At 54.8% G+C, this 22,153-nt stretch overlaps 2 protein-coding genes across 3 annotated transcripts; one reads left to right on the forward strand and one right to left on the reverse strand.

Moving 5' to 3' along the window:
* Positions 1–2,352: 2,352 nt before the first annotated feature.
* On the reverse strand, positions 2,353–7,296 carry GCC1 (GRIP and coiled-coil domain containing 1). Of its 2 annotated transcripts, XM_073329015.1 has the most exons (3): positions 7,266–7,296; positions 5,764–6,849; positions 2,353–4,094 (listed from the first exon to the last, which is right to left on the reverse strand). In XM_073329015.1, exons 2-3 carry the CDS (start codon positions 6,808–6,810, stop codon positions 2,790–2,792), a joined length of 2,352 nt encoding a protein of 783 aa, XP_073185116.1. In that variant the 5' UTR covers positions 6,811–6,849; positions 7,266–7,296; the 3' UTR covers positions 2,353–2,789. The 2 variants fall into 2 exon arrangements, with proteins under 2 accessions (XP_073185116.1, XP_073185115.1); XM_073329014.1 differs by lacking the exon at positions 7,266–7,296 and having other exon boundaries at positions 5,764–7,207.
* Positions 7,297–8,394: 1,098 nt separating this feature from the next.
* ARF5 (ARF GTPase 5) lies at positions 8,395–20,585 on the forward strand. Its single transcript, XM_073329016.1, has 6 exons — positions 8,395–8,613; positions 12,815–12,895; positions 14,922–15,031; positions 15,906–15,977; positions 19,541–19,666; positions 20,266–20,585. Exons 1-6 carry the CDS (start codon positions 8,547–8,549, stop codon positions 20,350–20,352), a joined length of 543 nt encoding a protein of 180 aa, XP_073185117.1. The 5' UTR covers positions 8,395–8,546; the 3' UTR covers positions 20,353–20,585.
* The last annotated feature ends 1,568 nt before the right edge of the window (positions 20,586–22,153 follow it).

Consider the following 22,153-nt stretch of genomic DNA (forward strand, 5'->3'; position numbering starts at 1 on the left):
TGTGGTGCTGGTGATGCCAAAACGTAGTGGGAGTTTAAATGTCAATCCTATTTTACTACTGAGCATTTTAGCAAAAGATCCAGCAAGCGTGATTATCACAGGCCCAAACTCTCTCCTCACAGTTTTGCAGATGGGTACTTACTAAACAGATTCATAATGTTTGTATTTAAATTGTTAAAACCCTCCATTTTTAAATTTAAATGAGGCTGCCACAGAGCCCTGGCACCTAAGGGCCAGCTTGTTGGGAGTTGTTTATAACCAAGCCAGTGTTTTACACTCACACGGCCTCAGCTGGGGATGTCCAAGTACTTACAAACACTCCTGTGAGATAGGATAGTTGGATCCCAGTGTTGATCTGGGAACAGGCCCCTAATCCCTGACTCTCAAGACTGACCCTTGTGTAACCTGATCAAAACTCAGTATAATGATTCAGCATTTGAGGCCAATAATTATACCCCAGGTCTGTGTATAAACTGAGATAGGCTTTGATATACCTATAGAACAGGGACATCAATGGTTAAATTCAAAGCTGAATGATGGGAAGAGAAGCTATAATTTTACCCGTGTTACAAACATAGATTAGAGGGTGCCGCCTCGTGGTCTGGGTGTGCCAATGCACTATGGAAAGGAATCATACATTTGCGTACTCAGACAGCCTCTATGCTTTCTCCCCAGAAAGGCAAAGTTACTCACAGGAAAAGGAAAGAGAACTGGTTGAAAGCTTGAGCCCTGTCACGTCGGTATCCATTGCCAGGGGTGGGTAGAGGAGAATGAGAAGAGATGGGGCTAGAGCAATCTGCTCCCCTGCTAGTTCAGCACAGAGAAATACAGGCTTGACAATGTGAGACTTGCAGGTGAAGAGGATTCTACTTCCTGACCAGGCCAGCCACAGGGCAGTTGTCCCTTACTCCCAAGTGAGAGCCAAGGATGTCCCTTTCAATAGCTCAGCCTCTACAGCACACTCAGGCAAGGAAAAAGGACTGGGTCAGATTCCCACTGGATATGGACCATGGAAAGCAGGGGTTTTTGCACACTCAAGACTCCACCTTCCATAGCAATCCAGAAAGACGGGTGTTTTCCACAGACAGGACAGACCAGGACCCAGTCCCCTCGGCGGTGTTGCAGCTCTAGGCTGGTGCATGTTCTATAACACAAATGGGATCAGAAGGTGCAGAGATGTACATGAGGAAGCAATGGTATACATACACTTCACATCAGACTAGCCTTCTAACCCAGCCAGCAGACTCCAATACTCAGAACCCACAGCCTGATCGATCTGCCCAACCCCTTCCCTGCCTGGCTTGTGTTAGAGGCCAGTCCTGCAGCCCTTACTGAAATGAGTAGCGCTACCGTCTTCTCAGGTGAGTCAAAGCCTTACACTGGGCGGTGTAGCAGCCATCAGTCTTGCCGAAGGGCTCCTGGGCACAGCCAGAAAGAATAGTAATGCCATTGTTTCCAGTGCTATATTGGCAGTGGTCCACCGAAGAATGGTATTTCAAACTATTTCAGGCCTCTGTCTGCCAAACTCATTTAATCTTGGCGAAATTTTGGCAGAACTTCCGGATTAAAATGATAGTGGGCCAAGCCTTCATATACACACACACACAGGTACTTTACTGAAACCATATTTCCCCAGTAAGCTATTGGGCTCTCTCTGCTCAACAGACTGTTTTTCCCCACACCTTTCACTGCTTCTTCCAACTTCTTCAATAGTTGTGCTCCCCCTCAAAAATTCTGAACAAAAGGCTAGGTTTAAGAATATCCAGGATGTTGGACAAGCCCCATAAAGCCTAAAAATGGTTGCTGGAGGTCAGCTCGCCATTGCAATCCCAGGCTTTCATCACCACCTTCCTGGGATCTAACACATTTAACACTGAATTCCCCTTTGCCCAAGAAGGTTAGAAAACTCAGATCTAACTTGATGAGATGGGTACTTTGTCCTTTTTGTTTTAGAAATGGCATGGAGCCATTACTCAGCCCTTTGGATCAAACAACTGGCAAAGCAATTCTCGCCAACACACCACCATATGCTTCTCCTCCTACGCTCGTGCTTAATAAGTGCACATGTTGGCACGTGGAAAATTCCCAACCTGGAGTAAGAAATTTTTTTTAGGTGTACTTTTACCCCAATAGAATTTAGCTCTCTCCAATGTCTAGCACCGTTCCAAGCAATCTGAGGAGCTATTCTGCTCTCTTGTGTAAATTTGGCTCTCGCACATACTCACTAGCAGCCTTCAGGAAGTCTCTGAGGACTTTCTTATATCTGGATAGTAGCTGGTCATTAAGACTTATCTCTCCCTGGTTTTCAGGGTTTTTTAAAATGCAAAGTGATTACATCACAGCGTTGCCCAATCCGTTAAGTACTTTTCCTTTTATTTTTAGGACATGAGCCCATTTGGAGTTTTAAGACCCAAGCAAGTGACCTAACTTAGTAAGTTTTCCCCACTCTATACTTGACAGGTTCAAAAAAAGGAACATTTGATTTAAAAAAATACTGATGTCCTCAGTGGGGACCTCCTTTTATGTAGTCTTAACCCAGAGTGAATTCTTGTGGCACAGAAAGTTGTGGTCCTAGTGGAATTACCGAGATGACAATTTGTTTTGTGGCCTAGCGCTAATTGCATTAGTCTAAAAGCTCAGGACTTCGCTGAAGGCTCCCGTGCCCTTGACACATGATGGACACAAATAATTAAGTGCAGAGGTCCTGGATGGTTAGTTCTTCTTATACAGTTAGAAAACAGGAACATGTCACTGTAAAAGTAAAGTAGTTATGAGCAGGACCTGGGTTCTCATCTCTTCCCAGAAAGCCACCAACTGCTGTTGGCTGAATGTCTCATAATAACCTGCTTCTCCTCTGGACTGAAGTGCAGTATAGTCAATATGGCAGTTAGAGTCTGCTGACGGCCCAGTGAGTCTGGCAAGGTCAAGAACCGATAGACAATGTTCTTGAGATATTCCAGGTTGGCTCCCTCTCTGCTCTTATCCCTTAAGTTCTTCTGGATATGGTCTTGAAGGGTGGATACCTCTTCCCTATGCTTCTCTTCCTCAACCAAAAGTCTCTCCTGGAGCTGGTGAACTTCCTTCTCCAGTTTGTGCTTCTGCTTCCTTAAGGCTACAATTTCTACCTCTTTCCGGGCCAGCTGCTCTGCATACAGAAAGAAAGTGGGCTCATTGGCGGCAGCAAGATGCAGAGCCTGGGTGAGGTTCTCAGAAGAGACTGCACCCATTAAATCATCACTGCTCATGTCACTCCCTGGTGCTAGGTAATTTTTGGATCCTTGAAGCCCATAAGGTATGGCTAGAGACCTCAACTGCTCCAGCTCTTGGTCCTTTTCCGACAGCACAGCCAGGGCTCTGTCCCGCTGCTTGTGCATCTCTTCCTCCAGCTTTAGTGCTCTTTCCCTGTAATCCAGCCCGCATTTCTCTAGGTCCTGCCTGTGGACCTGCTGCAGGTGGGACACCTCTTGCTTCTTGGCTTCCATTTCTTGCTTGTGTTGCTTCTCCATCTCTTCACAGGAGAGCCGAAGTGCAATGTATTTCTCCTTCAGCTCAGCCAGCTGTTCCTGGGTGTCCTCTAGCTCTTTGGCCAAGTTGACATCTTTGGCTGACTTATTCTTGAGGACCACTTGTGCTCTCATCTTGTACCTTTCAAATTCCTCCTTCAGTTGCTTCAGCTCTTGTTGGTAATACAGAGCAGTAGCCTTCTCCCCATCCCCAGCCTCAGTGCCCTTTGGCAGCTCCAACTCACAGAGCTTCTCTATGTCCAGGGTGGGCTGGCTCTTCTTGGCTGCCATCTGCAGCAGCTTCTTCAGCTTTTCCATTTTGTCTTTCAGAACATTAACATCCAGGCTGGCTTCCTCAGTGTGAATGTCCATTGGGGATCGGCTGGAAGCAGCGATGGCCAGAGTCTTGTTTTCCAGGTCTAGCTGCACAATGCGGTCCTTTAATTTCTGAATAGTCATTTGGTCTTTTTGTTTGGCTTTTTCATAAGTGCCAAGCAGCTCTGACACCTCAGAGACCTGGCTCTCCAAGCTGGCCACTCGACGTTCCTCCATCTGGGCATGCTGATGGAGCTGCTCTTCTGCCTGTGCAGTCTGGAAACAAAAGGCGCACAAACAGGTTACACTTCTGTTTTGTTTTATACTGGAAATTTGTGGCAGGAATTAACCTTGGTCTCCTGAATCCCAGGCTAGCACCCTAACCACCAGGCCACCCTTCCCCTCTCACAATCAATTCTGGGCCATGACACAGCTAGTCTGGCCCATATTTAAAGGATAAATAAACAAAGGATCAAATGAAAAACAATTTTCTATTTGCATTCCCCATTCTCAAGCAAGAAGTGCTGCTATGCCACACTAGCACTGACAAGGAGAGGCATGCCAGCACTTAAGGCCTTGTTTTTCTTATGGGATTTCTTAAAACCTGTGTGTACTCTAAAGGGTGCAGTACTCCTAACTGCACTGGGTACAACTGCAGCATATTGTGGAGCTAGTATCACAGCCAAATTCAAGTAATCTTCTCCACTAGTTAGACTCCCCTGGGAAATCCTCTCATTAGAGGCCATTTTCCAAGGACAAGCCCACAGAGGAGTGTGAGACCAGAGATAAAATGAAATTAATGCCCATGTGTTATCTGGTGGAAGGAATTTTCTAGACATTTCCAAATCCAGAGGAGAAGAAAGAATTCTGGAATGTTAACAGGAGGAGTTGGAGATTTTATTCTGGAATTATTTTAGCAGCAAATCCAATTACGGGAGATGATTTCTATTCTCTTTAATCTGGGATCACCTACTCATCACTCTCTTCCTCCATATCCCTGGTTTCTGCCCTTCTCTCTCCCCACCTGCACATGAGAGTCTTCTGCCCTGTTGCTTACCGCCCCCACCCCCCTGACCCACCAGGCCAAACTTCACACAGAGTGATCATGAAGGGCCTCAACAGCAGAGCTTCCCCCAAGAATATCATGACATTTCCAAGGACGGCACAAGACACACCAGTTTCATGTTGCTCCCACCAACACTGAGGAGCAATTGCCAATGGCAGCATAAGATCTTTCTCAATGGAACAGACAATGGTCCTTGTAGTCTGATATCTGGCTGCCAAGGAAGGTGTGAAACTGTCAAAATGCATCTCATTCCTCCAGGAAAAGAGGAAAGATTTTTTCATGACCCCAGCTGGTGACCAGCTCAGCCCCTGAAGCTGGAGGGTTAAAAGCCCTTCTCATTTCACCTCATCTTACTGAGTTATTTACCTCAGCATCCATTTTCTGTTGATTTACAAAACATTACATTAAAATTATTTCTATAATAATTTCAATTTACACTGCTCTTTCACCGCAGGCTCTTGAAAAAAGTTTTACAAAGGTAAAATCATAGGAACTGCCACAATGGCTCAGAACAGTGCTCTATCCACTCCAATATCTGGTCTCCGACAGTGGCCAGGATAACATGCTTCAGAAGGTGGTGTAAGAAACTCTATAATGGACAATCATACCGTACCTGTTCATAAAAGAAGTTTCTTCCTACTCCCATTGGTTAGTGGTTGACTTTTGCCCTGAAGCATGGCAGTTTGCATCCTTATTAAGAAGTTATTCCTTCTAGTGGAACCGTAGATTTTTTTTTAATAATCTCTCTTATTTATGGTCCTATGAAGATGCAGGATTTATGTCAACCCAAACTCACTACAAATCTCTGTGTACTCAGTACTGCTCTCTTCCTATACAAGATGTTGGCTAGTGCACCCTGGTGTACAAACAGAGAATTACCTTTCTCATCTCTTGCAGCAGCTGTGCTTGAAAGTGACTCTTGAGGCTGACAATCTCATCCTGAAGCTCCTGCAGCTGGGGATCTGGCTTGCTGTTCTCTTCCTGCACAGCCTGCAGTTCTCTCTTCAGCTCCTCCACCACCCTGCTCAGCTGCTTGGTTTGCAGTTCAGACTCTTCCACACGGTCAGCCACATACACCCTTCCAGCCAGTGCTTCCCTGGTCTCCTCCAGCTTTAGCTCCACATCCTGGCGCAAGGTCCTCTCACTTTGCAGCAGCTTCTGTAGCTCCCGCAGCATAACGGCATGGTCACTCTGTTCCTGGGCCCGGTCATGTTGCTGTGTGATTAGACGAGCTTTGGTTTCTGCCAGCTGTTCCTGGACACACTTCATTTCTGCCTCCAACTTGCTCCTGTCTTCTTCAGCCTTTTTACTGGCCTCATCCAGGTCCTGCTTCATTTTTTTCTTGTCTGCTAGGTATGAGGCTTCCATGCGGGATTTCTCCTGGGTGACTGTAGCCAGGGAGCTGGTCAAGGTGGCCAGCTGAGTCTTCAGCTGGAGCACTCTTTTGTCAGCCTCATTAGCAGCGACCGGCACATCCCCACTGCCAGAGCTGACGCCGCTCTCTGACCCACTCGCCTCCTCCGATTTCAGAAGGGAGGCCCCAGCTGCTGTTTTCTCATCTTCTGTCCCCAGTTCACCCTTGGCACTGGTCAAGCTGGCAGCAGTGTCCACACTTGTAGCTGTCCCCATGCTGTCTTCACTATGAACAGAACTCCTGTCATCAGCAGAGTCAGCAAAGGAAACACTGGTGCTGGCAATGTCTGCAAGGTGAGCTCCACTCAGGCCAACGTCTGTCTCATGAGACACGGACAACACTTTTAAGCTAGCTTCCAAGGCTTCCTTCTCCTTGAGCAGGCTCTTGTAGGCTCTAACAACATCCTTCAAGCGAGTCTGGTACTGAAGAAGCTGTTTCTTCTGAGTTTCAATAGTCTCCAGAAGATCTTTTTTACTAGGACCACCCCCAAAGTTCATGCCAAACTTCTCCATGACTCCTCAGCGGCTGCTCAGCTTTGCTGCTCATGCAACCTGAAAGGAGAGGGAGGAAAAAACGTGAGCGAAGGCTACATAAATAGCCGCGGCAAGTCTTAAAACAGAGGCCACGAGGCTGCTCATGGGCGAGCGAATCTGCAGAGCAGGAGCCCAGGGCCGCACGACAGCCTGGGGCGCAAACACACGCGTCGGAAGACTCGGAGCGCCCGGGAACGGCCCGCAGGCGCAGGCGCGTCGCAGGGCTGGGGACCTCGGGGACTCCGGAGTGACCCCGGTTCTGTCACTGACGCCACGGCAAAGCCCCCGGGCCTCACTTCACCCGCTGCGGCCCCCGCCCCCGCCCAGCCGCCACAGGGGGGCGGCTCGGGAGCAGCCGCGGGCGGGGGGGGGGGGGAGCCCACTCCCGCGCCGCCGGCCCCACCTCAGACCCCAGCGAGGGCGTTCCCACTCACCCGGATCTCCGGCCCCAGCGGAGTCCCTCCCACCCTCACCACGCCTGCGCGTATCCCATGGTTCCCGGCTCACGCGCCTCGCGCCTGCGCGTGGCCCACGGCTTCCTCCCACAGCGCGTGCGCGTAAGACCAGGCGAAGTTCGCTGCTCATGCGCCGATCCCTACTCGCGCTCGCTAGGCGTGTCCCATCATCCCCGTCCAACGCTCCCCGCGCCTGCGCCAATCCCAGCGCTCCCGTCCACACTCGACGCGCATGCGCCTGTTGGCCCTGTTCTCCTGCCTCTCCGCCGCTGTCTCTCACTGCGCATGGGCCGATTGCAACAAACTCTGACTCCGCTGCCCGCAGGCCGGCCGCGGCGGGCCCTAGTGCGCAGGCGCACGGCGGGGGCGCGGGGGGGGGTGCGGTGTGAACGCCCCGCTAGCGGCACGAGGGGGGCCCGGAGCAGGGCGCCCGGAGCAGGGCGCCCAAGAGGGGACGCTGCATTTGCTGCGGACCCGGAGTACCCAGTCCCGGGGGGGGGGCGCCCAGGCGGCGGCGTGTAGACGCGTTTGGAAGCCGAAGTGAACGTGACTCCTTCCTTTCTAGGGGCGTCCTTGCCGCGGGGGCTGCCTCGCCGCAGAGGGAACCCGCTTCCCGGGCGCAAGGCTTGTCCCCTCCAGCTGCTCAGCGGAACCCGAGCCCGCCTCTCGCTCATCAACGGCGGGGCGGGGCGGGGCGGGGCGGGGTCTCTCTCGGGAGGCGGGGCTAAGGCTGCCCGCGGCGGCGCTCTGTCGGGGGGCGGGGTTGACTACAGGCGCCGGGCCGGGGCTCGCGCTCCCGGGGGTGGAGCCATGGCCGCGGGCGGGGCTCGTTCCGCCTGGGGTCGGGCTGTTGCCGGGCTCGGGGCTGTGTCGGGAGGCGGGGTCAAGGTGGGCGGGGCCGGGCTAAGGTGGGCAAGAGGCGGGGGCGGGGCTCTGTCGGGAGGCGGGGCTAAGGTGGGCGGGGCGGGGGCTATGTCAGGGGGCGGGACTAAGGCGGGCGGGGCCGGGGCCGGGGCTCTGCTGGGAGGCGGGGCTCGGCCGACCGGGAGGCGGGGCTCGGCCAGGAGGCGGGGCTAAGGCGACCAGGAGGCGGAGCTCGGCCAGGAGGCGGGGCTAAGGCGACCAGGAGGCGGAGCTCGGCCAGGAGGCGGGGCTAAGGCGGCCGGGAGGCGGGGCTGCGGCTGGTTCCGGCCGGGCCTGCTCGCAGCGGCGGTATCGGCAGCCTCGGGGCTCGCAGCGCGGCCTCCCCCTCCCGCCGCCATGGGCCTCACGGTCTCCGCCATCTTCTCTCGGATCTTCGGCAAGAAGCAGATGCGGATTCTCATGGGTGAGGCCAGGCCGGGGGGGCCCGAGCCCGCTCCCCGCTGGGCGGCTGCCGCCCCATAGCCCCGCGCTGCCGAGCCCCAGGGGGAGGCGTCGGGCCGCAGGGCCCGGAGGGGGCGGGGGGATGGGTAGGGTCCCCCCCGGAGAAAGAGGCGTCGGGCCGCCCGGAGGGGGGCGGGGGGATGGGTAGGGTCCCCCCCCGGAGAGAGAGGGGTCGGGCCGCAGGGCCCGGAGGGGGGCGGGGGGATGGGTAGGGTCCCCCCCCGGAGAAAGAGGCGTCGGGCCGCAGGGCCCGGAGGGGGCGGGGGGATGGGTAGGGTCCCCCCGGAGAGAGAGGGGTCGGGCCGCAGGGCCCGGAGGGGGGCGGGGGGATGGGTAGCGTCCCCCCCGGAGAAAGAGGGGTTGGGCCGCAGGGCCACGGGGGTGGGGAGGATGGGTAGGGTCCCCCCGGAGAAAGAGGGGTTGGGCCGCAGGGCCCGGAGGGGGGCGGGGGGATGGGTAGGGTCCCCCCGGAGAGAGAGGGGTCGGGCCGCAGGGCCCGGAGGGGGCGGGGGGATGGGTAGGGTCCCCCCGGAGAGAGAGGGGTTGGGCCGCAGGGCCCGGAGGGGGCGGGGGGATGGGTAGGGTCCCCCCGGAGAGAGAGGGGTTGGGCCGCAGGGCCCGGAGGGGGCGGGGGGATGGGTAGGGTCCCCCCCCGGAGAAAGAGGCGTCGGGCCGCAGGGCCCGGAGGGGGGCGGGGGGATGGGTAGGGTCCCCCCCGGAGAGAGAGGGGTCGGGCCGCAGGGCCCGGAGGGGGCGGGGGGATGGGTAGGGTCCCCCCCGGAGAGAGAGGGGTTGGGCCGCAGGGCCACGGGGGTGGGGAGGATGGGTAGGGTCCCCCCGGAGAGAGAGGGGTTGGGCCGCAGGGCCACGGGGGTGGGGAGGATGGGTAGGGTCCCCCCGGAGAAAGAGGGGTTGGGCCGCAGGGCCCGGAGGGGGACGGGGGGATGGGTAGGGTCCCCCCCGGAGAGAGAGGGGTTGGGCCGCAGGGCCCCGGAGGGGGGCGGGAGGATGGGTAGGGTCCCCCCGGAGAGAGAGGGGTTGGGCCGCAGGGCCCGGAGGGGGCGGGGGGATGGGTAGGGTCCCCCCGGAGAGAGAGGGGTTGGGCCGCAGGGCCCGGAGGGGGCGGGGGGATGGGTAGGGTCCCCCCGGAGAGAGAGGGGTTGGGCCGCAGGGCCCGGAGGGGGACGGGGGGATGGGTAGGGTCCCCCCCGGAGAGAGAGGGGTTGGGCCGCAGGGCCCGGAGGGGGCGGGGGGATGGGTAGGGTCCCCCCGGAGAGAGAGGGGTTGGGCCGCAGGGCCCGGAGGGGGCGGGGGGATGGGTAGGGTCCCCCCCGGAGAAAGAGGCGTCGGGCCGCAGGGCCACGGGGGTGGGGAGGATGGGTAGGGTCCCCCCGGAGAGAGAGGGGTTGGGCCGCAGGGCCCCGGAGGGGGGCGGGGGGATGGGTAGGGTCCCCCCCGGAGAGAGAGGGGTTGGGCCGCAGGGCTCTAGGGGTTGGGGGGTGGATAGGGTTCCCCCTGAAGAAGTGGGTTGGGCTGCAGGGCCCTGGGGGATGGGAGTGAGTGGAGAGCCCCCCAAAGGAGTGGGGTTGGGTTGCAGGGCTGGCGGGGGAAGTGATGTTAACCCACCCCCATGGCTAATCCCTCTCGGGTAGCTGGGCCAGGTAACCAGCCCCTCTTGCCATGGGCATTGTGGCTGGCAGGCAGGCGGGCTGCTGCTCCCAGAGCAGTGTAGGGGGAGCCCCGCCCTTGCCCGATGCCAGGTCCCTGCCCATGCCCTGCCAGTGCTAGCCCTTATCCCAGAGAATCGGGGACAGCATCAGTCCCTGCCGGAGAATTGCCCTACCATGGTCCTGTGGGGCTGAGCAGCCCTGCCAGGTGTGGGCACCTGCCCTCCCTGCATCGCTGGGTTGACTGTTATCACTGTCTCTTGCCCTCTCCCAGGAGGAGTGCAGACATGTCCCCCCTGGACCTTTAGACCTATAGGACTGAGGGATCCTGTTCCCTTATGGGGCATTGGTCTCTGCTGCAGGGTTTATAGAGCTAGTCCATCCAGCAGAGCAATTCTCATGGAAAGGGCTGTAGCAAAAACTTCAGTGACTCATGGGCTGGGCGATGGGGAGCTGTGGGCATAGGGTCCCTGCACATTCCACTGCAGGTGGTAACAGGGTTCAAGATTGTAACTTCTGGGTCTGCTCGGTGAGCCCTTGATGACAAGAGGGCCAGACTCATGTCCTTGAGCCTGTCTGGGTTGGCTGAGCCAACAGCCCTGAGAGAAGGCTCTGGACAGTATTGGGACTGTCCTAGGAGAGGGGCTTGGACCACGTAACTGTCAGTCCCCGAAACGGGGTGTTTACTCTGAAACGTAATTCTGGTTGGGCACTGGAGCATAAACTTATCCTTGTGGTGGCTGGACACCTCCAGCCAACGGACTCTTCTGGTGTGGCTGGGTGTGCCTGTGTCATCGAGACACGCTGGAGTTCAGAGATGGGATATGAACCACTCAGCTGGGGTCAGCGGGACTGTTGCCTCCAGCGTGTTTCCCAGCCTCCGTCTAGTGCATTTTAAACGTTGTTGGAAGGGAAGTGCCCCCAGATGAAAGCTCTGCCTGCGAAAGATGCTGACTGTCTTCTGGCTTTGCGTTTACTGAGGCACTTCTGGCTGGTCACTTCGCCGTGCATAACACAAACAGGTGCCTGTGAACCCTGTCGGCGTAAAGCAAGGGGGTTTCCAGAGACTGTCCAAGCAGGGGCTTGACCCGAGCTAGGATCTCGCAGCCCAGGTGCAGTGTAAACAAGTAACAATAATGGAGGATTTTGGGGCGGGTTCTGCAAGGTACAGTGGAGCCTCGGCTCAGTGGCAGGGCCCTAACCCCTTTTAATGAGCAGATGGTCCTAGCTTTTTGACAGGCATGCCGACCGGAGTTCTCCAGTTGGCTGCACCTCGCATGCCAGACAGTGTCTGTGCAAGCTCCTTTCTACCTGCTTGGGCCCTGTTTCTGACTTTGGGGGGTGTTCGGTCTCCATGAGCCAGTCGAGGCCCAGCAAGGCAGGGCACCTTGTGCTTGTAGTTCTGCGAGGTGGACAAGCTGGACAGAGACCCCAGCTCACTACTTATAGGAGTCCCAGAAGAGCCGTTGAGTGGTAATGGCTCTTGGCCAATACTGACATAGCCCGGATCAGAACAGTGCTTTGTGTCTCTCCTTAGCCTATTGCTGGTACTCTGGGCCACTCTGCTCCCCAGGTAATGCCCTTCTGAACCACCCTCCTTGTGAAGTCTGGGACTACAGTGTCGGTCAGATCAAGCAGAAGAGAAAAGGGAAGCAGAATTCCCTAGGCTTGAAGAGTTCCCCATAGCGTCCTATTGTCTCTGTAGGATGCAGCTGTTCTGTGACAAGCACCTTGTCTTTCCTGAGGGGGAAACTCTAAAGTGTAGGGGTGCTTGCATGTTCTGCCCTGCACTGGACTCTGCCCCCGAACTGGAAATGACACGTGTAGACAGGGCTCTAGAGACATCTGCTTTTCTGTAATGGTGATGTACAGAGCTGGCATATGCTAGCAATTCCTGCTCTGGGCATCATGCCAAGGGCAGACTGAAGTGACTCCTCCACAACTGATACCAGCTGCCTAGGACTGATCAGAGCGGTGTTGGAGGGAGTGGAACATTTGGGAATCTCACCAGATTCTCCCCTCCTGGTGCTCAGAACTGATCTCCGCGGAGGGGAAAACTGCTGTTAGATCTCTGCCCCACAGCGTGTGGATTTGCTTGGTGTTCTCTGGGATAATTTAGGCTTTGAAAGCTGCAGAATGCAGGGCAGGGCAGTGGGTTTTATTCTGGGCAGACCTCTCACTTGCTTGTCCTGAATGAATGACTTGTGGCTGTTTTTGGGGTAGGCTGTACACAAGGGACTGTGGGTGGGTTTGTAGGTTGTAAACTTGGTAGCCCTTTGTAAAGCTGCCTTGCTAGAATGGCTCTGTCTGAGCCTCTGGGAACATACACTTGGCCCTTGGAGCTGTTAGACTTATCTGCATCATCTCCTGTAAAGAGGGGGTGCTATATACTGGGGTGGTCCTACTCATCAGGGAAACCGGTTATGGGGGCTTTAGGCAGGAGCCAGGTGCTGGTAAGTGACACTGGCCTCTCCCCTCTCTCTCTCGCCATTTCAGTCGGCTTGGACGCTGCTGGTAAAACCACCATCCTTTACAAGCTAAAGCTGGGTGAGATCGTCACCACCATCCCCACCATTGGTAAGTGGCGAAAAGCTGCGCCCCAGCTCTGGTTTGCCTCCAAGGTTGGGAGAGGGGTAATGTGCTGAGGTTCGCAAGCTTTGTAAAGTGACCCCCATCTCTCGGGCTGAGTCGGCAGTGGGGCTGTGCTTCCCCGCAGCTCTCTTGCTCGTTAGCTGGGGGCCATGTCTAAGCTGGGGCTGTATCGTGGCATTGGAATCAGAACGGTTTCTGAAGTCAGCAGGGGTGTTTCACGATGGCTCCTGTTGCATTGCTGAGCTGTGTCACTGGAAGGGCCTTTAAACTGCAGTGAGGCTTGTGTGCCTTGCTGGGCTTCGGCTTGACTTGAGGGGGTACCCACGGCTCCCCAGAGTCGTCTACACTCATGGGGCTAGACTTCCCAACAGGTCAACGAGCGAGACCCAAGCCAAGGTCCTTGCACAGTCCCGGCCTGAAGAGCTGACAATCCAATCACCTGATAAAATGGAGCCATCCCGATGTCTCCAAAGCTGGGGCGGTCGGTCCTGCACACTGGCTGTGTCGGAGCAGCTGTACAAGTTCAGACCGCATGCAAGCGCGTTCATTGACCGTATGTTCCAAACCACCCATGTTTTGCTGTCTCAGCCCTGCTCACTTCGGACCCAGCATACGAGGAGCTGGTCTGACGGATAGCGTGACTGCAGCAGAAGAAAGAGGCTTCCTGTCAGTTCATCTCTGTGGTGTTTATTTTAAATGTTTTATGTGACACTAGTGTTGAAAGTGATGGACTTGCCTGGGCAAGGCACAGCGGAGGCTGATGCTGTGCAAACGCCCCCACACAACTCTGTCAGTAGACCTCATTTCTCTGCTGCTGTTGTCCTGGGCTCCTTGCCAAGCTCCCCTGATTCTCCACTGCCTGCAGCCCCCAACTGTCCGAGCCCTGAGCTCCCCATACACAGCTTTTCCGATGCCCCTTAGTCCCAACCCATTGGCCCTCCGGTATTTTGTTCTCTGTCACCCCACCCCCATGTTGCTGTCACTCATGCTTGTACGGCTGAGAGCTGCCAGGTCTGCGGTGGCTTTAGAGGTGCCAGTGATGGTGGCCTGTGCACAGGTTCACGTTAGAAGAGCAGATGATTGGGTTGCTGGGCCAGACCATTGGGTCACATGGGAAGGGCTGGGTCTGACGCTGTAAACATTGTCTGACCTTGATTTGGCCTTCACAGTGAGTCCAGCAGAGCTTGTATTTCTTAGCTGTGCAGAACTCTACTGACTGGTAAATGTCTGTCTAGGTGGATTTTTAGAATGGGAGTGCTTGTGGGTTGCTTATTTCTGATCATGGGAAATGAGGTGAGCAGACAAGCAGATTAAAGCTGAACAGCAGTTACCTTAGTGCAATTCTAGACTGAGATGAAGCTGTGTGAAAATGTCTCCATCTGATGGTTCTTGACATCTGCTCACCATCTGTATTTGTCTACCTGCTTGAGAAACAAAGTAGGTAGATATGCCTTGTGCACCACTGGACAGAGCTACTTAGCAAGCTCTAGGGTTGCTAGGTCAGAGTTTGTCATGCAGAATCCTCTGCTAGCAGTAAAGCATAAGCTGCAAGGAACACCAGCTTGGCCCACACAGCCTGGGTGAATTTACTGGTAGTGGCTGGGAAGCTGCTTGCTGAGGGAGCAGACGGTAATGTGGAGCTGTACTATGCCTTTTTTAGTCCATTGCCGAGCAGAAATTGTGCTGTGGATGGCTCTGCTGTCTGGGTGGGGATAATCCACTACCCATCCCCCAGAAGTGCTGGTGGGAGGAGAAGGATGCTGCACTGCACCTTCATCGTACTTAAGGCACCCCTGTGACACTTGTCACCCCATGAATCCTCCCTCCCCCAACTCAAAAATCCCCTGAAATCTTGTGGCGTCTCTGCCGGCAGCGGCTGGTGTTTCCTGTAGTGCACGTCTGTGGTCTGCCAGTTTTCAGGCTGCCATGGTGATTAACTATCTTCAGCAGAGACTCGCTCGTGCTTTTTCTTAAACCCTGTCTCCTCTCACTCCTCCTGTTGCCCTTGCAGGATTCAATGTCGAGACGGTGGAATACAAGAACATCTGCTTCACCGTCTGGGATGTAGGTGGCCAGGACAAAATCCGACCCCTGTGGAGACACTACTTCCAGAACACGCAGGTGGGAGGAGCTGCAGCGGCACTGGGAAAGAGCCCTCTGGACGTGATTGTTGCACAGGGGTCCACTGAGGCCTCCCCTCACCTGCCTGCCTCTGGATAGGAATTAGGAGATAGCAACTGCTTCCATGGCAAAGAACCTGGGATGAAACATGGACCTAGTCCCATGGATGCTGCTCCTGCCCTGGTCATAGGAGCTAGGTTGCTTTGGCCTTCCAGCAGTTCTGGGTGACCCTCTGATCCCTCTCCCTTCTTGTGGGGGAAGGGCAGTAGCAGTGTCTCATTGATAAAGAGGATAAGGCTTGATTGTGCATTGGTACCAGCAGTTTGTCCTCTTCCTGAGATGATTTAACCAGGGAGCTTGGCTGAAGGCAGCTCCTGGCTCCCCCCACGCAGCAGCATGCATTGGGGTTACGGGAGTTGCCTGCACCTTCACTGAACCAAGCTGGCACAGTGACACCGACCCTGAGTCAGGCTCTTTCAGAATGAGGCAGGGAAGGCATCTCTGCTCTGAGCCATGAGTAACTTCCTTCGCTCAGCGCAGCGAGATGCTGAAAGTGGGGCTTCTGAAAACTACCCCAGGGCATTTCCCACCCCCTGGCCTCTGTGTGAGCGGAAGCGGCAATAAGAGATGTGGGGTTTTCCTCTGAATGAAGACGCATGCAAGCCCTTGTTGCTGATCTATAGAATAGCTTTGGAGAAGATACGTGGTTGGGGGTAGGGTGGGAAGTGGTTGCTACGTTGGCAGTGATCTCAGTTGCCATTCCATGGTGTTGGAAAGAGGCTTGTTCCTCTGGTTTTGTGCAGTGTTCCCCTCACTGTGGCATCAGTATCTGTGCTGTGTGAACTGTCTCATGCCTGTCTGCTTTCTTTTACAGGGCCTCATATTTGTTGTGGACAGCAATGACCGAGAGAGAGTGCAGGAGTCTGCAGATGAGCTACAGAAGATGGTGGGTGTGGTTTGGAGAGAGGCTGTGTGTTGTCTCTGTAGGTTTTCAGGCTTGGGGTGACTGGTGGGAAGGTGGAGAATACTAGGTGGGATCTTTCTGGTGTGAAAGCCTAGGAGCTGACAGGGCTAGTAGGACGTGTATCTCAGGTGGCCGAGACTCTGCTAGAGCATATCTCAAGGTAAGTTGGCGTGTGTGGAGCAGGAGCTCAAAACGAGCTGAGCCTGGTTTCCAAATTTGCTTATCCTTAAGACTAGGAATCTAGGTGCTATTGCAACGGACACATGTGCATGCAGAGGTCACTTATACCATCCTCAAAATCCCTTGTGTTTGGAGTAAATTTAACGATACTGCTTCTTCCATAGCCAGGCCTGCTGTCTATGACTGACACTCTGACCCTTCGGGTTCTGAGAAATGAAGTCAATAGGAACTTTGTGCTCAGCATCTCTGTAACATGGGCCCTGGTTATCTTACTGTGTTCACCTCTACAAGGTGAAATGCACTAACAGCTAGTTCCAGAAATCAAAATTGCATACACTACCCATGCCATCCCTTTAGACTAAACCAGCGTCTGCCAGAAATGTTCCATAAACCATAGGTGAGACACATTAAACTCATTTACTAAAACAAAACAAAATTAACCAGAGCCACGTATATAGAAAGTGTCTTTGTGTTAGCCACAGTCCAGTTTTCTCTCTGGATGCAGAGAAGGCCTTTGAGTGGGTTGAATGGACATATTTAGTGGAAACCATGGAATGCATCGATACGGGATGGCTTCTAGAAATGCTGTCTCTTACCAATGGCTGTCAAAAGCAGCCTGGAAGTAAGAGGAAGCTTGGAACTGTTCCCGCCACAGCTGATCTTCCTCAGCGTATGTTGAACATCAGTGTTACAGGGAAGCTGCTTCATGTAGATCCAGTAGACCCATTTACCATGTGGCAATTCTATCAATGTGCTAAAAAGGCCAGCTCATGTACCCTAAAATGTACAACCATTACCTCTTTCTCATGTGCAGAGGGCTTGATAATTAGTGTCCCATTCCAGCTGTAAACTGCCAGTCCTCTCCTGCATTTGCAGGGGGATACAATTCATTTTTCTGATAGAAAGCATGTATTTCAACCAGTAATCTCTGTTCTGGGGCAGTGGGTCCTATGCCCACTGTGACCCCCTATAAAAACCAGCTAGATCACCTGCTTATTAAAATACCACTTCTCTACAGCAGTATTCCATTCCTATCTTTGGTGCCTGTCTCACTCCTTCATCAACTGTTGGATTATAAGCCCCACAAGACAGAGATCTATTCCGTACAATTACATGTGCACCCATGATGAAATACACATGCAGCTCTCACTTTGAAAATCTGATCACAAGTGTCACAAGCACTTGGCTGCTGGTGTGCACCAAAATGCTGAGCTTTTCTGGAAGGTCTCGCCCACGGGTAGTAACCAAAAACTGGCTCGAATGCAGCATTAAGGCTGAGAATCCAGGTGTTCGGTCAGGCAACTCCAAAAGTGAAGATTTCTACTGAAAGGTCAATGGGTCTCCAATGCAGGCCTGGTGTGTATCCCGTGGATAGACTCCCATAGCGTTCCTGTTAACAAGGCCATCAGGAATGGACAGTACATCCTAGGTAACATTGCAGGAGAAACCTGGACTCTTGAGTGCTTGGTCTCTCTGTTAATGCTCATTTTTGTATGTGATTTCTTCGGAGCACTGCTCCCTTTCTGTAGAGCTGCATCCTGGCTGTGTGCCTACTACACTTAGCCAGTCTCAGGAGAACACAGGCTTCAGGCATCCCTCACCCTAAAACCACAGACCCCCTTCTCTTCCCACTTGACTTGACTCTTCCATCCCTGGGAAAACAAACTGAGCCTGAAAAGCTGCCCAGTGTCTGCTGTTCTGAACTGGGTGCCTGTGGCCCCTCTGGCCTGCGTGGGGCAGCAGGAGACCATGCCCACAACTCGGCCAGCTGAACCAGCGTTTCTTCAACCGTGAGAAAAGGAAATTCCCTTTGGGCCGAGCCTGATCGTAGGCACATCCCAGGCCCGAAGCAGGGGGGTTGGGCCTTCTTGGCAGCTGCAGAGTCAGGATGGGAGTGGGAGCTCCACCAGAACCTTCAGGCTCTTTGGCCGGCAGAAACTGCACTGAACTCCCCTTGCCCCGACCCCGCAGAGGCGCTCTGGAGCAGGGCTTTGGCGCAGTCTGCCCCGTCCTTGCCACATGTCTTTGTTCATCTGGCAGGAGCGCTACGTGCACTCAAAGCATTACGACGAGGGGCTGGGGCAAAGCGGGTGCCGGGGAAAGAGGAGGCTCGGTCCCGTCCCTGATGAGCTCACAGGCTGATCGAGACATGCAGCGAAGGCGAGGGGGAAGGAAGATGCAGGGTGCCTGAGCTCGGTGTTGTGCCGTATGCAGCTGGTTGGTTCTGACTTGCCTGAGTGTGGTCTCCAAAGAAGAATGGGGGTGGCTAGAGCAGTGCCTGGCAAACCCAAGGGAGAGGGTGCGTGGAAGAAAAGGGAGCTGTTCCAGGTGTAGCATATAGCATGAAAATAGGTCTGAGGACGCACATAGACTGAGGGAGTGGGCTGCTTGGTTAGTACCTGAACTTAAAGAAAAGCCATTCAGTTAGAAAATCCTTCTCTCCTGAATCCAAGAGAACCTCGCATGGGTTCAGAGCAAAAGCTCGAGCGTGTGTATTTGTTGGGGAGCAGGCCTGCATGAGACTAGCCACAGTGGGAGCTTCCTGGGGTGCAGAATATATGAATATTTGCCTTATGGCTACCTGGCATGTGTGTGCACCCAGTGGCCTTGGGAGCCAGAGGTGTTTACACTGTCAGAGGGAGAAGGCCGAGTGCCTGGGTGTGAGCTGAGGAGGTGGGAGGAAGGAACATGCTCGAGTGGAGCTGGAGAAAGGAGTTCAGTTTTTGCCATGGCTACCCTGGGGAATGGTGTGGTGTGATGTGAGGATGAGCTGTTGGATAAGCTGGGAGGGATAGAGAGGTAATGACTGAAACGCAAAGGAGCTGAGGAAGGGGACCAAGAACAGACCCTGAGGGATGTGGGGGCCCCCAGCAGAGGGTTGAGGAGGAGGTGGCTGGGTGAGCTGAAAAAGCTTTAAATTGGAGCAGTCAGCCCCTCACGCTAGAGCTGTAACGTGGTAATTGTCTCTGTCCTGTGACCAGAACTTGATTGTATGTGAGGTCAGGGCCCCGCTGCATTGCGTGCTGCACAGACACCCTGCCCCACGGAGCTCACAGGTCAAATACACAAGACAGGTGAAAATGGGGGGAGGGAGGCAGGTTTTACCCCCATTTGAGCAGCTGGGGAACTGAAGCACTGAGAGAAGCGTCGTGGTGTCTGTGAGAGAGGTGGGAATTGAACCAGATTTTCTGTGTTCCGGTTCAGTGCCCTATCACCAAGCCATCCTCTCATCACTCTGGATTGGTCCCTAGCAGACTGTGGTAGGCTAGAGCGGGCTGAGTCTTGTGATGGAGCAAGCCAGCTGGTTTCACAGGCTGCCTTCCCACTCGGCCTTGGCTAAGCTGGCTTTGCCTCCTCCGTTCCAGCTGCAGGAGGATGAGCTGCGGGATGCGGTCTTGCTGGTGTTTGCTAACAAGCAGGATATGCCCAATGCCATGGCAGTGAGTGAGCTGACAGACAAGCTGGGCCTGCAGACACTCCGCAGCAGAACCGTAAGTGTATACAGGGTCCCGCGATTGCCAGGAGAGGCTGTCCTGAGATTGCGGAAGGGATTGTAGTCTGACTGCTCCATTCTGACTGCCTCTCCTCTGTCTCAGCCTCATGGGCTGTGAAGCTGAAGCAGAGCTGTGAGCAGGGAGCCTGGAGTGTGGGTCGCAAGGGCTGCTGCAGGATTGTGAGGTGACTTGGCAGAGCCGTGTGTGTGGAGCTTGCACTCTGCCTGGCACTAGCTGGCACAGTGCATCTCTCTCCGATCAGCACTAAACTCTGTCTTGCTTCCCTTTCCCATCCCCAGTGGGTTCTCCAGCAATTGTCTCCTATAGGGCTGAAGAGAACTGGAGACCTTGCTTGCTGACAGTGATATATGGTGTGTTACAAACTAGCCCATCCATCCTCATTTCCCAAGTGCAGTAGGGTGGGATCATGATCCCCATTTTACAGAGGGCAAAACTGAGGCACCCAGGTCACACCGCAAGCTGAAGTGGGATTAGGGTTTGGTGGTGCTTGGCTTCCGGCCCACTAAATGCTACCTCTCGGCATTAGCTGTTGTCTTGCCTGCTGTCTGATTTCCTTCCCTTCTCTTGTTTTTCAGTGGTACGTGCAGGCAACTTGTGCAACCCAGGGCACCGGTCTCTATGACGGACTGGACTGGCTATCGCACGAGCTCTCCAAGCGCTAGGTGGGTGGCCAGCTGGCTCACAGACCAGACGAGCGTCGTGCCCACCTGGGATCTCCGTGCCGGGTTTAGTTTAGTTTTTTGGGTTGTTTTTTCCTCCCCACTGTGACCTCGTCTTAAATGATCTTGTGTGTTTATCTGGTAGAACTTGAACCTTGAGGACTCTTCAGGCACCTGCACTAGCCGTGCTCCTGCCTTCCGCTGCCCAGGTGGCACTTTCATGCTAACCGTCCTACCCAACTGCATGTGTTCTTGTGAAGTGGAGCCTGTGCCGTGTCCCAGTGGGGCCTGTTGGGAGGGAGGGAGGGAAGTGGCATTCACTTGCATCTAGCGGGTGGGGGCGGGGCGTGTCTAAGCACTGAGCAGGTGGCTGTGTTCCAGTTACCTCCACTGGCAGCTTGCGAGGAAAGCCGTAGGTAACTGCTTCGGCCGTCCCAACACTGCAGAACAGAACCGTTTCTCCTTTTTATCCTTCCACAAACTTTATAATTGTTTCTCTTGGGGAGGGTGGGGGGCAGGGCAGGGCTGGGACTCTGACTGTGTAATGTGCTATTGTATATTGAGTAATAAAACTCCACCCGTTTGTATCCTGTGCCCTACCTCTTTCTCACCAGCAGATGGTCCCGGCTTTTGTGTGTGAGGGTCAGGGTAACTAAGGAGGTGAACATGGGGAGCTGCAGGGCCACCCTGTGGGGTGGAAGCCAGAGGATTAAATGTACAGAGATGCCTGCCCAAAAGCCCCTCTCAGCCCCTGGGCTCTGGAGTGGAAAGCTAGAGTCCCCAGCATGCTGTGTGCCTGGCCCTGGTTTGGAAAGGAGCGGGCTGGGTGCACTCTGAATGCAGGTGCCACAAGGATTCTGGGCTGCGGGTGCTTGGCAAAGCAGGGTTTATTGCTGACTGTTGCTCCCAGTGTCTCAGGCCATCTCCTGAGTGACCTGCCTAGGTGTGGCACCGACAACCTACAGGATGGGACTGGGTGTAAGCAGCCAGCTGCACCAGATGTGGAAACAGCTGGTGGGATCCAGCTATGTGTCAGAGCAGGAGCTTAACGCAGCGACCTGTTGGCATGTGCTTGGCCGCTGGGCTCAGCGGAGCTCTGCTCGACCCTCCCCTTCTCGCCAAGTGGTGAGGTACTGCCCAGGCCAGTGCTGGGGGAGAGCAGTGCAGGTCTTGTTTTCTCCCCCCAGTCCCATTCTGGTAGGTAGCCGCAGCTAGTGAAGCTCTCCCTGAAAACTGGGCAACTTCCATTGGGTAGCTTAAAACTCGAGGGGGATGGAGCAGTGCTAACTCCGGGCACCCGGGCTTGAAGATTTCGTCCCGTCCCCATGACTCAGGGGGAGGCTGGTGATAAATTTTAGTCTCCTTCATCTCATCACCTGCCCTCCCACATCTCCCCCCTCTACCCGGAATAACAGCTGCCTCCTCAGGTCATGGAGTTATGTTGGCAAAGCCCCTTGCTAGTGCCAATGATGTTACCTGGCCCCTTGGCTTCTTGCATGTCATTTTCATCCTGGCGGGGGCCTGGCTCATGGGGAAGGAAAGTGGAGTAAGGGCTGTGTCTGCCGCCTTCCCCAGGCCACCGGAGAGCTCTGCTGGGGCTCCCTTGGGGAGTGTGGGCTGGTGATGTGACTGTCCAGTGTAATGTAGTGACTAATGGAGACAACCTGCCCATTGTCAACACAGCTGTGGTGAGAGTGAGCACACCCTCGCACGCAGCTGGACAAGGCTCCGTCAGGCGGATGGGAGTGGGGACCTGGAGACTTGGAGTTTGCCTGCCTGGTTCCTGTACATACAGACACCTACA

The sequence above is a fragment of the Lepidochelys kempii genome, chromosome 1 (assembly GCF_965140265.1).
Source record: "Lepidochelys kempii isolate rLepKem1 chromosome 1, rLepKem1.hap2, whole genome shotgun sequence".
Classification (NCBI taxonomy): domain Eukaryota; kingdom Metazoa; phylum Chordata; order Testudines; family Cheloniidae; genus Lepidochelys; species Lepidochelys kempii.

Bases quoted from the DNA above. Each gene is read 5' to 3' on its own strand.
- GCC1 (XM_073329015.1), bottom strand. From the start codon at position 6,810: ATGGAGAAGTTTGGCATGAACTTTGGGGGTGGTCCTAGTAAAAAAGAT. The intron at 4,095-5,763 runs GTAATTCTCTGT...TTTTGTTTCCAG, and splicing joins TGCTGCAAGAGATGAGAAAG to ACTGCACAGGCAGAAGAGCA.
- ARF5 (XM_073329016.1), top strand. From the start codon at position 8,547: ATGGGCCTCACGGTCTCCGCCATCTTCTCTCGGATCTTCGGCAAGAAG. The intron at 12,896-14,921 runs GTAAGTGGCGAA...TTGCCCTTGCAG, and splicing joins CACCACCATCCCCACCATTG to GATTCAATGTCGAGACGGTG. The intron at 19,667-20,265 runs GTAAGTGTATAC...CTTGTTTTTCAG, and splicing joins AGACACTCCGCAGCAGAACC to TGGTACGTGCAGGCAACTTG.